General features: G+C 43.5%; 1 protein-coding gene across 10 annotated transcripts in view; it reads left to right on the top strand.

The window, feature by feature from the left end:
- The window catches only part of TAOK3 (TAO kinase 3), a 401,409-nt gene that overhangs the window by 181,583 nt on the left and 202,296 nt on the right, over positions 1-17,530 (top strand). For 9 of the 10 annotated variants that reach the window (XM_077462072.1, XM_077462066.1, XM_077462071.1 and 6 more), the window contains one exon: positions 11,684-11,818. The exons of the other annotated variant lie outside the window; for it this stretch is intronic. In XM_077462072.1, the coding sequence (XP_077318198.1) occupies positions 11,684-11,818 (135 nt within the window). The remainder of the gene's footprint in view (positions 1-11,683; positions 11,819-17,530) is intronic. 10 annotated transcript variants of the gene reach the window in all.

Here is a 17,530-nt window from a genome sequence, read left to right as displayed (position 1 = left end):
CTCCTGTTTTTTTTTTTTTTTTGGGGGGGGGGGAGGGGCTTTGTAACAACAAGTCCTTGTTGTCAGGAGAGAAGTAAATAACAATTGTTTGAATTGTAGTCTGCTGAATGCTCAGTAATACAATAGAATGGCATTCATCCCTTTCGCCGACCCTCCATTTGTTTAAAAGCAAACTATTTGGCATTTATTAAATGTACTTATCTACACATTTTTGATAAACATAACTTAATATATGTTTCCCAATTAACTCATTGCTTCTCCAAGTTCTGTAGTTTGGAGCGTCTAAAAGGCAATAGTTTTAAATTATTATCTGCTTTTGTACCATTTAAAAAGGGATCTATAGTTTGAAAACTGGCCGTTTTAAAAATAATTGTGTTAACAGTTGTTACGAATGCCAAAGTGTAACAATATATCCTCTTCCCCTAGCATCTATTAAATAAATTATGATTAAACATGCTATTTACTTCTATTTAAATGTTAATATTTAAATTACCTAAGTCCCAGGCACATGTAAATAATATAAAAATGGGACCAATGAAAAATAAAACTGCTCAAAGACTCACTCTTGATTAAAACACAAGGTGCAAGGTGAAATGACCACTAGCTCAGAGAAATATTTATGTTCAATTGCAAATCATTTGTGCAAAAAACGCACTAACATCAATGAATATCTGTTTTTTGTTTTTTTTTAATTAGGGCAAAGAATATTTGAGCTGTTGCTTACAGCAACAGCTCAAAAAAATTACATCCTTTGGCAAGCTCAAAAAAAGAATTGACATCCTTTTAGTCTATATAGATATTTTTGGATTCCTTTTTTGCAAAGGCTTTGCTTTGTTGCAGGATCATTTTTAATATATTGACTGCAATACTGCACTGGTAAAAATAATTACAGATTCTAAGGCGTAATCGCACACAAAATAGAATAGTTGACATAGGAGGCTATGCCCAATAGCCTTTTTAGTAGAAAGAAAATTCATGGACATAATGGCAGATATATTTTTTTACATGCATGATTGTCTCAGCATATAAAACGTGTATACTTTCCAATATAGGTCTTTTATGAGGCTTATGTTGTATAGGGAAAAGTTCACCCATCAGTCCTGCATTTTACTTTTTTTTGTTTAAGCATTGTTTTTACAAAATGAGTGGTGTTTATTTTATTCTATAAATAAAGAAACACCTTTTGGAGGATATATAGAGCATTTGTATAGGGTCAAAATGAGCAGTTCTTAAAACTGCGTAGTCCTTTTTGTCCATAAATTACACAATATTTTGTCATAATCATAGGTCCTCATTGTGTTCAAGTGCATGCTTTTATAGCTATATATGTTAGTCTGAGACTTATTAATCGCCCATAAATTTCCCAGTAGGAATAGGTAAAAAAGTAAGAAAATATGTAGGCATTAGGAGCTATGACACAAGAGAAATTTAAAGCCGAATTATAATCTTACATTTTGCCCTACCTGGTTCCTCTTTCTCCCCCTCATCAACATGCTAATATTTTTTTTAAATACAAATTCCATATTCATTACACACCTAATTTTAGACCCAGTACTTCTCTATGCAATACAGTTGAATCATGGCTGGTGGGAGGGGTCAGCAGAGTGCAGTACAAAGATTATTGAAAACATAACCAAACACTCCTCTCGATTCATCAGCCCTGATACAAGCAGTTAGCTGCCTCTTGGGAGGAGTTATCAATATAATCAATATATACCTTGATGGATGCCAATCTGACATTCTTAAGCTGGATATGCTCAGGCCAAGATTGTCTGAAAGTTGTCAGTTTGGCAGTTACCGTACAACTTTTGGCCCCTTGTGTACATCTCCTCGACCGACAGAAGCCATCCTCGCGACTGGCTACTGTCAAATTTAGCATTCTGGAAAACCAGCATCCAATCAGCTCACACAGCCATTGGCTGTATGCATTGGTCACTGTGTTCTCCTGGGATAGGGGTTGAGAATCCCCCTCGGCAGTCCCTCCTAACCTATCTGACCTGCTGCAGCTTCTAATGTTCACTGTGAGAAGCTCAGTAAATTCAGTGTAGCAATTTCAGTACAGGAGTGGAGCCCGTATAACTATGCACAAATCAATATAAGGCTGGTGTTTAGCTTTAAGACATGGGAAGGAAAATTGTGTACATTGATACTTTTTTTTTTTTTTTTTTTTTTTTTACTTTTTACATCTGGAATTGGCAAAAAATGTGGGTTCAGCTAAATTAAAAATAAATAGAAGCATTATTGAGTATGTTAAATACTGCCCTTTTTAGGATAATTCGTAAAAAACCTGAAAGAAATTTTTTGCCTTTTTAGGGCTCGTTTACACATAGTGCTGTTACACACTAGATAAATGCCAGTCACTGCTAGGGCACATAGAAAACAATTGTTTTCTATCTGTCTTTGCATTGCAATGCAGATATCGAGCAAGTTTTATTTTTGAACCCTGTTAAGAATTGCTAGGTATAGTGTTCTATATGGGCTGTGCAACGAGCTTTGCAAGATTTAGGCAGACCATACATTATGCAGTTTTCTTTCCTTTAATCACGGGTTGAAGGAAGGAAAATTACTGCAATACCCTATCTACGCAATCAGTGTTGATTGGGGAATCCATCCAGCAGCACTATTGTGTTCTGCCAATAGGGAGCTTTACCCGCCAACAGAATAAAATGGTCACCGCTGGCAAGTGTAGCCACCAGTAGTGATCTGGTGTAAAAAAAACCCAGGCAGGCTGGTTGTACAGAAGTCAATCGATGGATCTTGATGAATTTCGATCTGTCTATGGCCAGCTTTAGTCTAATCTTGGAGAATGAAGATTTGACATACTCGATTTGCAGTTGTTTTGTTTCAAGCATTCATGGAAAAAAAGTGAAGTAACTGGAAATTATCGAGAAAACTGATTTTCCATTCTGAAAACAAAAATTCTTTGGACAGCCATTAAAGCAAGTTGTCACCAGCACAAGCATGTGCTTGAGGTGGTGGGTAGTAGGTTTGATTTGGAGTTTGTTTAAAATTTACCACATCACTAGCAAGAAATGTTCATTGGGTATTGCTGGAAATCCTTGTCCGATGCCTTGGGAAAGACAAGACCTTTATCATGAATTGACCCTGTAAAAGCATACTATTGTCATCAACATGGGGTGCACTGTGGTTATTTAAATTTTTTCCAAACCCCCCCCCCCCTTTTTTTATTTTATTTATGTTTTTGCATCTATATAACATTCTTTATATAGAAAAAGTAAATAAGTACAAATTTTAAAAAGTAACAAAAACACTTATCCTGTGCGTAAAAAAATAAATAATAATAAATATATATATAATATAAAACACTAATAAAACCGTTAAAAATGCATGAAAGTTTCCAAGCTGCTATACAGGCATTAGTTCTAGTATAGTTAAGCAGAATTTAAAAATAATAAAAAAGGGATCTTTTACTTCTCTCTGTTGGGTTGTATCTAGTCTCTGAGATGCTGGAAGGAGCAATGGATTGTATGCAAAGTGAAGTATTCCAGATTTTACCTTTTTTCTTTGGATTGGGGCAGTCAGAGTAATGGAAGTTGATTGCTGGTTGGTTGCCTCGGTACACCTCCATTTTATTACAGCTGATGCTATCCAGAATACATGTGCTCTTGTTCCACAGCTGCATATTCCTGTTGATGTCCATCTTTAAAGTGGAACTGTATTTGTAAAATAATGTAGCACCCCTTCCTGACTAAAAAAAAGTGCAGAGGCCTGACCTGTGTCAGTGTTTGTAGCCTACAGCATTCCCCCTGTGCATGTGCAAGGGCCTACTATAGTGGGTAATCACTATAGATCCTGTCCAAACGCACTGATGACACTGCTTGTGAACTATGCATATCCAATGCCAGGACAATGATGACACAATTGATCCAGATAAAGGAATCACTAAGTAGTGTAGCCAGGAATAGGAGGACAGGTCCAGAGCTTACACCAGGTATGTTGGCTCCCAAAATCCAGGAGAGTTGGATCCTGGCATGAGCATAGTGGGGTACTTTACATTTAACTAGTTCTTTACAGGTTGAGTTGTCACCTTTTCCTGGAAAAAAAATACCAGCCTTATGATCTATTTCCCAATAATATCATTGACACGTTCATCCAGGCCAGTAAAATTTAGGCCAGGTTAAATCTTAGCAGCATATCTGTATTCTGAAAGTCTCCTTGCCCCAATTATGTGCTACAGCATATAAGATGTTGCTAATGGACACCATTGCAGTCCCCAAATAAAAACTCCAGAAATGGCAGATCACCGAACTGTTGAAAGGGAACTTCCAAGCTGGTCAGGCCTTGGCTTGATCTCTAATGCTGGCTCTACCTGTAACCGTGTCTCTTAATTTTTTTAATTGATCCATTTAAATGTATTGCCAATCAGGCAGGCCCATAGTTGAGATAAATGCCAGAAAGAACATCCTTGTTACTATCTATACTAAAGTACTAGTGAAATGACCCCAGCTGTTGCTTCAGGATGTTCTCCCCTAGACAAGAATATTTTGTAAAAATAAACCACAGAGCTACTGATTGGTGCTTCTGTGCAAAAACATTACCCCACTATTCAAAATAGGTATAAAAGTGACAACTTTATTTATAAACCTTTATATTACCAATAAAACCTTACTGGGGTGTAAACAAACGCAAAGAGATTAAAGTGCAAGCTATAATCTTTTTCAGCTTCTATAATCAAATGGTTAATTATATGCCATTAATATGCTTCAAATATTCGTGCAAACACATTTTTAAAAAGTGCTAATGGTGTCACTCACTGCAAAAAATAAAATAAAACACATTTAGAAGTTCATATGCATCCAAGGGAAAAGTAAATCCACACAAAGTGGTGCTGTGTGTAGCTCAGTGCCACAACTCTTTCCAGTAAAGTGAAAAACACTCAAGCAATATCTTGCCTTCTCTCACAATGCTCACTCACCAGACTATATTGACCTTTTAAAAGTAAAGGTATAAATGCCCATTAGGTGTGATATCCACACACTCCCGACAATTCCTTCTACTTGCCCCTCTCCACCTTGAATAGACAGAATATCTGTGCCACCCGCATCATAGTTGGGTAGATGGCAAGAAGTCTGTACAGATTGTAATACATATGATCAGCTTTAAAAAAGTTTGCACAATTTGACTTTAAAGCGGGTTATACCCTTTTTTTTTTTTTTTTTTTTTTCTGTTCAATCAGTGTGCTGAACGAAGAAAAAAAAACGAATTCCTGTGTCTACACAAGTGAGTTGGATACAGGATTCTTCATTCTGACAGTGGGGACTCCCCTGCTGTTAGAATACACTAATCAGCACTGCAGCCATTGACTGCAGACTGCTAATCAATTTAAGATTTTCTAGTGGGGCTCTTTGACAGAAGCTGATCTAATGATCATCTTCTGTCGAGTATGGAAGATCACAACTTGGCCAGTTTCTGCTGAACTGGCCGAAGTTGGATGTGTTTTTACCCAGCTTATATCCCTCTGTGTTTTACAGCTGAAGACAGCACCATCTTAGCCTCTATTTACATCAGGAGCTGCAATGGTTCTTTTTGTACATATAACCAACTAGGACTTTAGCCATTGTTCAGTTGAGAGTTGACATAAACACACTGACACCTGTGACAATTGTCACTAGAGGCTTGTCTTAAATGTAACTGCCTTGAGAAACGATTAAAGCGGAACTTAAACCATTGATTTAAGTTTCTCAAAACAGTTATATTCAAAGCATATTGTGATTAAAGCAGAACTACCGTATTTTTCGGACTATAAGGCGCACGTAAAAGCCTAAATTTTCTCCCAAAAACGACCGTGCGCCTTATAATCCGGTGCGCCTTATATATGACCTGTTGACATCACTGGAGTGCTTTGTTAACAGTATCTGTCAGATGGGCGCGCATGGAGTCACAGATCAAGTCTCTTGACGTTAACCTTCGGACTATAAGGCGCACGTAAAAGCCTAAATTTTCTCACAAAATCGACCGTGCGCCTTATAGTCCGATACGCCTTATATATATGGAAATATCCATTTTATCAGCCGGTCGTTGCTAGTGCGCCTTATAATCCGGTGCGCCTTATAGTCCGAAAAATACGGTAAACCCTTCTATCCTTTACAGCCAAGGAAGCTGCCATCATAGTTTGATTTGCAACTGCCATGATCCTGCACATGTGATCAGTTATGATACCAGCCATTTGATGGATTGACAGTTTGCTTGAGAAGAAAAATAAATTTTTTAAATGTATTTATTTTTACTGTTAAATTGATGGGTTTTATTTTTACTTTAGTAACTCTCAGTTGCAGGTGCTCTCAAATAGCTGGTGTCATAACTCATTACATGTGCAGCACCAGGGCAACCACCAGTCAGAGGCTAAGATGGGGGCTTCCTTGAGTGTTGGGGATAGAAGGGTTTTTAGTTCTGCATTAAACTGGGCAACCTCAGTAACAATGAAAGGGATTTAAGCAGAACTAAGCACATAAATTCAATTAATTTCTCAAAACGGTTAAGCTGGCCATACATTGTACAATTTTCCTTTTTAGATTTACCAAAACTATATAATATGAGGTCAAACGAAAACACTTTTAATTCATATGCAATCAGGTAGGCCCTTGCACTAAATAGCTGAAGGTAAAGCCCCCTTTCACACCAGGGCATTTTGCAGGCGCTATAGCGTTAGAAATAGCGCCTGCAATCCGCCCTAAATAAGCTGCACCATTTGTGTGTAGTATGAAAGCCTGCGGGCTTTCACACTACAGCGGTGCACTGGCAGGACGTCAAAAAAAAGTCCTGCCAGCAGCTTCTTTGGAGCGGGGAAGGAGCGGTGTGTTTACCGCTCCTCACCGCTGCTCCCCATTGAAAGCAGCGCTGTAATACCGCCGGCAAAACGCCGCTATTGCGGTGTATTTCCAGCAGTTTTAACCCTTTTTCGGATGCTAGTGGGGGGTAAAAGTGCCCTGCTAGCGGCTGAAATGCGCCGCAAATCCGGAGGTAAAACGCCACTAAAAATAGCGGTGTTTTACCGCCGACGCAATGGGCGGTGTGGTGTGAAAGGGAATTTCTCAAGGAAATTGTATAAGAAAATTGTTTAATGTATGGCCAGTCTAATGTTCAGTGCATGCTGTGAATGATGACTGTCAGAAGTGCTTGTGTTCTAAATTGAACTGTCAAGCCCTCAAATAGCTAGTATCATAACTGATCACATGTGAAGCACCAGGGCACTGCAGATCAAAAAGGGGCTAAGATGGCAGCTTCCCTGGCTGTAAAGAATAGAAGGGTTTAGTTCCACTTTAAGATGGAATAACAGACACTTTTAGCCAATATTGCACATGTAATCACCAACTTAGAGTAGAACAATTTCCTTTTTATTAATGTGTAAAAAAAAAAAAAAAAAAAAAAAAGCATCACCACCTGGTAACCAAGCAGGAAGCCCCTTTCTTTTTTTTTTTTGGGGCCTAGGCTGTAGTGAAGAAATCTGATTTGTGGGTTATTGGCTGCCATTATCAAATAAGTCAGCAGTGGGCTCCAATTTCCAATCTACCCCCCGAGCTGATTAATGTGATTACTCTGTAGATTGCAATGAGGACAATGTCTGCCTTCATGGTGCAGGCCTGCCTCTACAAGTGGTAATATGGAGGAGAAACCATATTGGGGGGGGGGGGGGGGGGGGGGTCCATTACTTCCTGAACGCTGTGCAAATGTCATAGATTTCTATGGCCACATTGCTTCTTTAAAAATGAGAAAAAAAAGTGTGAGCCTGGAAAGTGCTAGAAGTGTGAGCAGGCTGTGGATGAGCCGTGGCCACCGCATTCTCCATATCCTCCCAGTCTCTTGTATCCTCAACATCCTCCATCTTCCTGGTCCCCTCTCTCCTCAGCATCCTTCCGGTTTCCTCTCTCCTCGGCATCCTTCCCAGTTTCCTCTCTCCTCAGCATCCTTCCCGGGCTCCTCTCTGGTCAGCATCCTTCCCGGGCTCCTCTCTGGTCAGCATCCTTCCCGGGCTCCTCTCTGGTCAGCATCCTTCCCGGGCTCCTCTCTGGTCAGCATCCTTCCCGGGCTCCTCTCTGGTCAGCATCCTTCCCGGGCTCCTCTCTGGTCAGCATCCTTCCCGGGCTCCTCTCTGGTCAGCATCCTTCCCGGGCTCCTCTCTGGTCAGCATCCTTCCCGGGCTCCTCTCTGGTCAGCATCCTTCCCGGGCTCCTCTCTGGTCAGCATCCTTCCCGGGCTCCTCTCTGGTCAGCATCCTCCATCCTCCTGGTCTCCTCTCTGGTCAGCATCCTCCATCCTCCTGGTCTCCTCTCTGGTCAGGATCCTCCATCCTCCTGGTCTCCTCTCTGGTCAGGATCCTCCATCCTCCTGGTCTCCTCTCTGGTCAGGATCCTCCATCCTCCTGGTCTCCTCTCTGGTCAGGATCCTCCATCCTCCTGGTCTCCTCTCTGGTCAGGATCCTCCATCCTCCTGGTCTCCTCTCTGGTCAGGATCCTCCATCCTCCTGGTCTCCTCTCTGGTCAGGATCCTCCATCCTCCTGGTCTCCTCTCTGGTCAGGATCCTCCATCCTCCTGGTCTCCTCTCTGGTCAGGATCCTCCATCCTCCTGGTCTCCTCTCTGGTCAGGATCCTCCATCCTCCTGGTCTCCTCTCTGGTCAGGATCCTCCATCCTCCTGGTCTCCTCTCTGGTCAGGATCCTCCATCCTCCTGGTCTCCTCTCTGGTCGGCATCCTCCATCCTCCCTGGTCTCCTCTTTCCTCGGCATCCTCCCAGGTCTCCTCTCTCCTCGGCATCCTGCAGGTCTCCTCTCTCCTCGGCATCCTGAAGGTCTCCTCTCTCCTCGGCATCCTGTAGGTCTCCTCTCTCCTCGGCATCCTGCAGCTCTCCTCGGCATCCTCCCTGGTCTCATCTATCCTCAGCATCTTCCCAGTTTCCTCTATCCTCAGCTTCCTCCATCCTCTTGGTCCCCTCTATCCTAAGGATCTTCCCAGTTTCCTCTATCCTCAGCATCCTCCCTGGTCTCCTCTATCCTCAGCATCCTCCATCCTCCTGGTCTCCTCTCTGGTCGGCATCCTCCATCCTCCCTGGTCTCCTCTTTCCTCGGCATCCTCCCAGGTCTCCTCTCTCCTCGGCATCCTGCAGGTCTCCTCTCTCCTCGGCATCCTGTAGGTCTCCTCTCTCCTCGGCATCCTGCAGGTCTCCTCTCTCCTCGGCATCCTGCAGCTCTCCTCGGCATCCTCCAGGTCTCCTCTCTCTCCTCGGCATCCTCCAGGTCTCCTCTCTCTCCTCGGCATCCTCCAGGTCTCCTCTCTCTCCTCGGCATCCTCCAGGTCTCCTCTCTCTCCTCGGCATCCTCCAGGTCTCCTCTCTCTCCTCGGCATCCTCCAGGTCTCCTCTCTCTCCTCGGCATCCTCCCAATTTCTTCTCTCCTCGGCAGCCTCCATGTCTCCTCCATGTCTCCTCTATTCTCAACATCTTCCCAGTTTCCTCTATCCTCCGTCCTCCTGGTCTCCCCTATCCTCAGCATCCGCCTGGTCTCCTCTATCCTCAGCATCCTCCATCCTCTTGGTCTCCCCTATCCTCAGCATCCCCCATCCTCTTGGTCTCCCCTATCCTCAGCATCCTCCATCCTCTTGGTCTCTCCTATCCTCAGCATCCTCTATCCTCTTGGTCTCCTCTATCCTCAGCATCCTCCCAGTTTCCTCTATCCTCAGCATCCTCCCTGGTCTCCTCTATCCTCAGCATCTTCCCAGTTTCCTCTATCCTCAGCTTCCTCCATCCTCTTGGTCTCCTCTATCCTAAGGATCTTCCCAGTTTCCTCTATCCTCAGCATCCTCCCTGGTCTCCTCTATCCTCAGCATCCTCCATCCTCCCTGGTCTCCTCTATCCTCAGCATCCTCCCTGGTCTCCTCTATCCTCAGCATCCTCCATCCTCCCTGGTCTCCTCTATCCTCAGCATCCTCCATCCTCCCTGGTCTCCTCTATCCTCAGCATCCTCCATCCTCCCTGGTCTCCTCTATCCTCAGCATCCTCCATCCTCCCTGGTATCCTCTATCCTCAGCATCCTCATTGGTCCTCAGCATCCTCTTTGGTCCCCTCCATCCTCTGCATCCTCTTTGGTCCCCTCCATCCTCTGCATCCTCTTTGGTCCCCTCCATCCTCTGCATCCTCTTTGGTCCCCTCCATCCTCTGCATCCTCTTTGGTCCCCTCCATCCTCTGCATCCTCTTTGGTCCCCTCCATCCTCTGCATCCTCTTTGGTCCCCTCCATCCTCAGCATCCTCTTTGGTCCCCTCCATCCTCAGCATCCTCTTTGGTCGCCTCCATCCTCAGCATCCTCTTTGGTCGCCTCCATCCTCAGCATCCTCTTTGGTCGCCTCCATCCTCAGCATCCTCTTTGGTCCCCTTCATCCTCAGCATCCTCTTTGGTCGCCTCCATCCTCAGCATCCTCTTTGGTCCCCTCCATCCTCAGCATCCTCTTTGGTCCCCTCCATCCTCAGCATCCTCTTTGGTCCCCTCCATCCTCAGCATCCTCTTTGGTCCCCTCCATCCTCAGCATCCTCTTTGGTCCCCTCCATCCTCAGCATCCTCTTTGGTCCCCTCCATCCTCAGCATCCTCTTTGGTCCCCTCCATCCTCAGCATCCTCCTTGGTCCCCTCCATCCTCAGCATCCTTCGTGCATCCTTCCTTCCTCCATCCTCCAGACTGGTGTGCGGTGGCCAGGGGCCGGCTCCGCTCTCAGCAGCAGCACTACGCCGCCACCCAGATTAAAGGGAAAAAAATAGCCAGGAGGGGGAGGAGACTGCACAACCAAACCCCAAAAATAGAGCATGTAAAAGACAAAAGGAGCCACCCGCTTGTGCACACAGGGAGCAGCTAGCAGCGTTGATGTGAATGAGCCAAACAGGGGGCTCCCCTCGTCCCCCCACCCCCCGCTATCTGTAAGGGGGGAGCAGCATGCCAGGCACCTCCATACGGCTCTCCCCCCACCCCTATCCCCAGCAGGTTGTGGTGGCCCTGTGCTGTGTGGAGTAGGAGCCGATATCTGGGTTATAGAGTGAGTGTGTGTGTGTGTGTGTGTGTGTGTGTACGTGTGGGATATAAATAAATATATCTCCATAGATTCCCTCCCCGTCCCCTCCTCCTCTGCCTCCTCCTCCGGCTGGATGGGATTGTGGACGAGCTATAGGGGAAGCTGCTGCCGCCGCCGCTACTGCCGTGGAGCCACACAAGCATCTCTTTAAAAGGATCAGCTGACCCCGCCACTGCCACCACCGAGCTCCAGCTGCAATGGGCTGCCGCTGCTGCCTGGGCTGCCCATCACCGTCCTGCCCCTCGCCCGCTGCCAGCTGCACGGACTGAGAGAAGAGAGGAGAGGAGGGAGCTGTGCGCGGCGGCGGCGGCGGCGGCGGCTGCACCATCCATCTTACCATCCGTCCATCGGACCCCGGAGCCGGGCACAAAAGCCCGTAGCCAGCAGAAAAAAGCCCCAAATCTTCGGGGGGGGTGGGGGGGAACCGGAGAGAGGGAAGGGGGGAGTGAGACAGCGGGAGAGAGCAGAGAGCGGGGGGGAGGGACGGTGGGGGAATCACGTTAAACTATGCATCTCCTACAGCCGTGCTGGCGCGGACGGAGGGCTGAGAGACAAGCAGCAGCCGGGGCCACACCACACTCCTTTCTCCTGCTTTTCACCCCTTCCTGCAGGATCATGCATTCATAAGGGATGAGGCGGACCACAGGGATCCCAGGCCTGAGCTGCGGCCTACCCAGTCAGTGCAAAGTCAGGCACTTCATTACCGGACCCGCGAGCGATTCGCTACAATCAAATCAGCATCTTTGGTAAGTCAGCGATATTTAGCTTTATTTTTATTCTACACCCCCCAACATTGCCCATCACCCATCCCCCCCCCCTCTCCTCCTCCTCCTCTCCTCTCCTCTTCTTCCTCCTCCTCCTCCTCCCAGTACCCCCCCATCGTCTTCTGCTGCACCTTCCCCTCACCTCATCCTGGCACCCTCAACCCCATCACCCCTCCCTCCATAAAAAGAGATTTGCATCTCTTGGTTACCCTCCCCCGTCCCCTATCTGTCGTTCATGTTTTAATGTTTGTTGGCATAGCAACCAGGGCTTGCAAAGGAGGAATTCTAGCCCTGTGCATGGAATACAAAATTCCCTTGATATTGTGTGTGTGTGTGTGTGTGTGTGTGTGTGTGTATATATAATATATATATGTATGTGTGTGTGTGTGTGTGTGTGATGATGGCGACCACCTATACATATACATACATATATATATATATACACATACAGATCTGTGGCTAATCTGACAAAGAGCTATTGTGGGAATGGCAGATTTGTGGTCATACTGCAATATTAAAGCAAGCTGGGCAGGGAGATGTCTTCTCAAAGACGGATCTCTTTGTGTGTGTGTGTGTTTTTTCCCTTCATGTCACCTGTGTGTATCAATGCCCTCCGATTAAACCTTTCTCTCTATGTATAGCTTTTCCTCTTTTACTGATGGGTGGTGAGATTTTTTTTTTTTCTTCTTTTTTTTTTTTTTTTTTTTTTTTTGCTTGACCCTCCCTGACTGGTGACGGGTGGTGTATGTCTAGTATATGAAGAAGCCTATAGCAAAGGCATACATGTTTGTGTTGTAGGAAGACAGAATAATAATGGATTTCTCCTCCTTGCTGTGTTCTTTATTCGAGGGGTCAGCTGCTATGTTGCAGTCCTATACCATGTGTATTTCAAGATCTGTAATATGCACAATCCTCAGATTTTTCCCAGCTCGATAGATGGGTGTCCTTGCACAAAAAAAAAAAAAGAGAGGGGGCTATGTCACACCCCTTTACCATCATATGTGTATGTGTGGCTAAATAGTCACTATATCTAGGTAGATATGCATTGTGTAAAAAATGTATGGAACATCTTTTATGGACATGCATTAGCAGTGCAAGGCTGAAACCTTTTATCACACCAAAAATTGTTCAGTAGGGTTTCTTGCCGTGCTTATCAATGCTACAATTATGAATAAGGGGCAGACCCAGATTTTTGTCGACATCCAGTGATGCTGGTTGGTACAAGAGTACAAATCCCATTTCTAGATATGTTGCTGGATATTCCAGAGCCTGGCATATGCCACAGACTAGTACATGGCAGGGTTTGATAATGCATGAAAAGACGTTCACATGAACATGCACTTGTGGTGTTCAGTCCTCATCTGACAAGATGCTCTTTGCAATAACAACATGGTCATCATAGCAGAGGAACCATTTTTTTTCTTATATTTTTTCCTATTCTCCAATCCCCTGAAGTTCCTGTTGAACAACACGTCTCTTATGTCAGTGCATACATATCTAAAGACAGAAAGGTAATTACAGGGTTCTGCTAAACAGAAAAATGCTTACTCATGTAAAAAGATCAAATTTTTAGCATAGAGAGTCATCCAATCTCAGACTGCACATGTGAAGAAGCTAGGAGGGTACCTTTAGTATTGTGTGGCCCCATCATACATTTGCATAACGTCTGTTGCATGTAAACATCTTTCTATGTATCAAATTTGAGGCTGTGTTGGATCTACAGAAAATCCAGTTTATGGTCTATGACGGTGCCAGTGCCTTCCGATAAGCCTAATATTTCAGAACATTTCATATTCCCAGCTATTTTATTTTTAGCAGCTGTTTGAGGGGAAATATTCATTTTTGGTTCTCATTAGTGGTACACCATATTGCAGTGGATCCTTTCCAGAGTATGCAGCTCATTGTAGCAATTCATACAAATATTACACCTACAACTATATACTTGACCAAAATTGAGCTTCTTTTGAAGTATCACATGTAGGCCAATGCTTCTGGAAACAACCTTTTGTAGGAGCACACTTGAGAAATCAGTGGTAAGGGGGGGTTGCTTGTTGAATGGTATGGTCTTCAAATACATGACTTGAGTGGTTGGATCCCAGTAGGGTCTGGCTTCATCATTTAGTATTGTCCCCAACTATTGAGATGGGTGTTCATTCAGGAGTTCTGGAAACGTTCAGTTTTGACACCCCTTCCTCTCCTTAACTACATGAGGGGGGGGGGGGGGGGGGGGAGCATGCAGTTTACAGAAGATGGCTATAAAAGCTGATACCATTCTTAGAGATTTGCTAAGCTGCAATACATTTATTGGTTGAACTAGATGGACTTGTGTCTTTTTTTTTTTTTTCAACCAGACTATACTATATATACAATTTCTTTTTTAGATATACTTTGAGCAATGTCTAGACCACACCAGCAACATATTAGTTTTGCTTGTGTACTGATATCCTTACAAATTTATGGAAAGGTAGAACGAGTAACTGGTTTTCATATGGCCTTCACATTAGGGATGCACCGATACCAGTTTTTTAAGACAAACACCAATTACCAATACTTTTTCTCAAGTACTCGCCAATACCAAGTACCGATACCTAATTTTACTATCATGTGACCGTTTTTCAGACTAATGAGAAATTATTCCTTCACTACACTTATTTGCTGTGCCTCCGCCATGGTGATGTAGTGGTATTGGGTTCACATTTGTTCAGGTGTGAATTGTTAAAGTGTATGACCTTGGAAATCACACCTGAACCTGGCTGAAAATCATCCCACACTCTTTGAAATCACACTGCGACCGGCCTGCACATATGTAAACTGGCTCCATAGAAAAGCCTTTTGGTTCACAAGTCGTACAAATTGGATGTGGCTCAAACGCATTCAGTGCGCATATGTGAACTGGAAGGTATCGGTTTTAGTGTAGGGGCATTTGTACAAGTACAAATGCTTAGTACCGGCACTGATATCAGTATTGGTGCAATGCTACTTCACATTCTTAATATTCTTTATAGCCCCATGCAGCAGGTGTATAAAGCCTCGTACATACAATGAGAATATTGAATGAATGACTGTCTGTTTTTTGTTTTTTGCATGCTAGTCTTACATCAAAAACCAATAGGATACTTTTCTTTTAAGTTACAAAAATTCTCGTACAATAGAATACAACTTCGGAAGTGATTTTTCTATCTTATTGTAATGTATTCTTTCATGTCCGAGCATGCGTGCTCTTGTTCTTAGGATTTTTAAATCTTAAAATATTCTTGTTTGTCTCTATGGATAATTTCACATGAACTGTAGTGATCGGCTCTCGAAAGCTGTATACTAACGATCAGAAATTTGTGCGATTTATTCAAAAGCAGTTTTTTGTAAGATTTTTCTCATTGTGTGTACTAGGCTTAAAAGTAGTGCTAGGCAGTATAGACTTCAGAATTTTGTCTCTATAATGAAAAACAAGCCAACAGGGTTTTAAGATGACAGAAGGTGATGTTGGCACAGCAGAATTTCAAGACTTGCTCTGTATTAAGAAGCAGCACTATTTTGAAGCTCAATGACAACCTAGCTTCCGGAGTATGGCCACCTCTGTTTGAATTCATAAGACTGATCATGGGCCTGCTATGTAGTCATTTTGTAAAAGGCAGCTTTAAAAAGTTGTTGCTTGTCTTCTGGTGCTCATAACATCTTTGCATTGAGTTCTGGTATTGTGAACCAGCCATATATTCATTTTCATTGTAAATACCATTGTATTTTGGTATATAGGCATTTTCATTGTACAAAAAGTTCCTAATAGTGATATTTGTGATGCATTTGTGTAGATTTTTTTCTTTTTTTATGGTGGTCTTTCCTGTGACTTCACTATCATTGTAAAATGTGCTTGCTTTTCTGTGGTGTTATTAAGGAGAAATGCAAAATATAATGTTTCTGAGATCTTAAAAGGTGTAGGCCAAAATAGCCCTAGAAATGAAGAGAATGTTTATTGGCGCTGTACTATAGTCTAATGTCAGTGGTCAGATTCCTCAGATTCTTTGCAAGCATCATAGTTTTAATAATTGTCTTTTTTGTTTTTCAAAACACATTTCATGTGTGGCTAAATATACCACTGTTTAAAAAGTGTATCCGTCCAATAGTTTTATGTTTTTTGTCTTTTGGGCATAAGCTGCCCATCAATATTCTGGACCATCAGACCCCAATTCAGGCATTTTATATCATTTTAATGTCACCAGAGCATCATTTGCTTGCTGTGATAATACCTGTAATAATGTGATAAAGCCTGTCATAATAGAAATATGGGAGTCTCCATTGCTGAGATAGTAAGACGTCACCAGAAGCCTAACAGCTGTGGGCTTGCCAACTGCTTGACCTCCAATACTGGGGGTGGTTTTACTAATGGATTAGAGCATGTTCATTTTGCAAAGCGAATAAGATGAAGCTGTGTTGACTGTGAGTACACAACCATATGCAATGAAAATGTACCAAAAAATAAAGATTTTTGTTCTTCCAGATTGGATGAATGGAGTCAACACAACTTCATCACAAAGTTAATGGCCTATACTAATCCCCCTCCCCCTTTTATTATTTTTTAGTACCTGAAGCCACAGTTGAGTGGCAATGTCAGCTCAAGTTGTCTTCTCTGCTTGAGTCTTCTCTTCTGTTTACTTCCTGGAAGGTTCCTTCTTTGGTTGTTCATATCCACTGCCTGCATGACATTGACCCTTCCTATTGATGACCTGCAGCGGGGGTTCTTTCAGTAGAAAGAGGCTGATGTCATCACAGGGGAATACGGGACCTGTGGTCTCATGGTGCCATTGCAGTGCTGGATTGGCGCACTCGCCCCTGGTGCGTTAAGCTGCAACTCTGACTTCAGGTGACCTCTGTTTTTCTGACAGTCCAGCTAAATCTTTCATAAGTAGAATGCACTTTATTAAAGACTTAATGTTCATATTCCAACAAGTGGCTCAACTATGATTGGTTCTCATATTATTCTACTCCTTTTCTGTCTTGTGGTGTTCTGTTTATTGGATCATTTTGCTGTCCTGTCATACCATAATGCATGTAAAAGTGAGAAAAACCTAAACAGGCAGCTGTAGTCACGCATTTACCCCCACCTATATTCCAGAATACCCCAACAGGCAACTTTTGTTTTTTTGGCAGACTGTAAGTGGAACCTTTATGAAAGCTTTCAGGGAGTATGTAACAAACTGGTCTGCAGCTGGGGAAGTGCAGGTAATTGAGAGTTGCTTGTTGCTATGTAAATTCCCTTTTATATTCAATACCTCTTTTCTTACTGAATCAGGTGGCTGCTAAACTGTAGCACATGACCATTCAAACCATTCTTCCCTTTTCCAGCAAAATTTCTGCAAGTAGCAGATTTTATTTGACACTATTCATGCTTATCACAGATGCACCCTTGTCTTGGTCCTTTTTATTACATGTAGTGTTTAATCTCTTGGTACTGTTTGCAGAAATGTAGGTCTTGTATGAACACCTTTTAAGGCTTGTATGTGTTGTGCTTCTTGTCATGTGTCAGACCGTCCTTCTCATCCCCTGTACATACGACCAGTTTTCCTGTCGGAATAAACTCAGAAGGTTTTTCCAACGGAATTCTGCTGAAACTGTCTATCGCTCCAAAGTACGACCGCCAAGAACGCGGTGACGTACGACACTTACGACGGGACTAGAAAAGTTCAATAGCTTCCGTCTCGT

This window comes from Lithobates pipiens, unplaced genomic scaffold (assembly GCF_037356315.1).
Source record: "Lithobates pipiens isolate NorthernLeopardFrog02 unplaced genomic scaffold, aLitPip1_a1.2 Scaffold_3, whole genome shotgun sequence".
Taxonomy (NCBI): domain Eukaryota; kingdom Metazoa; phylum Chordata; class Amphibia; order Anura; family Ranidae; genus Lithobates; species Lithobates pipiens.
Note: the sequence above shows the minus strand (reverse complement) of the source record. Positions and strands in the feature narration are given on the sequence as shown.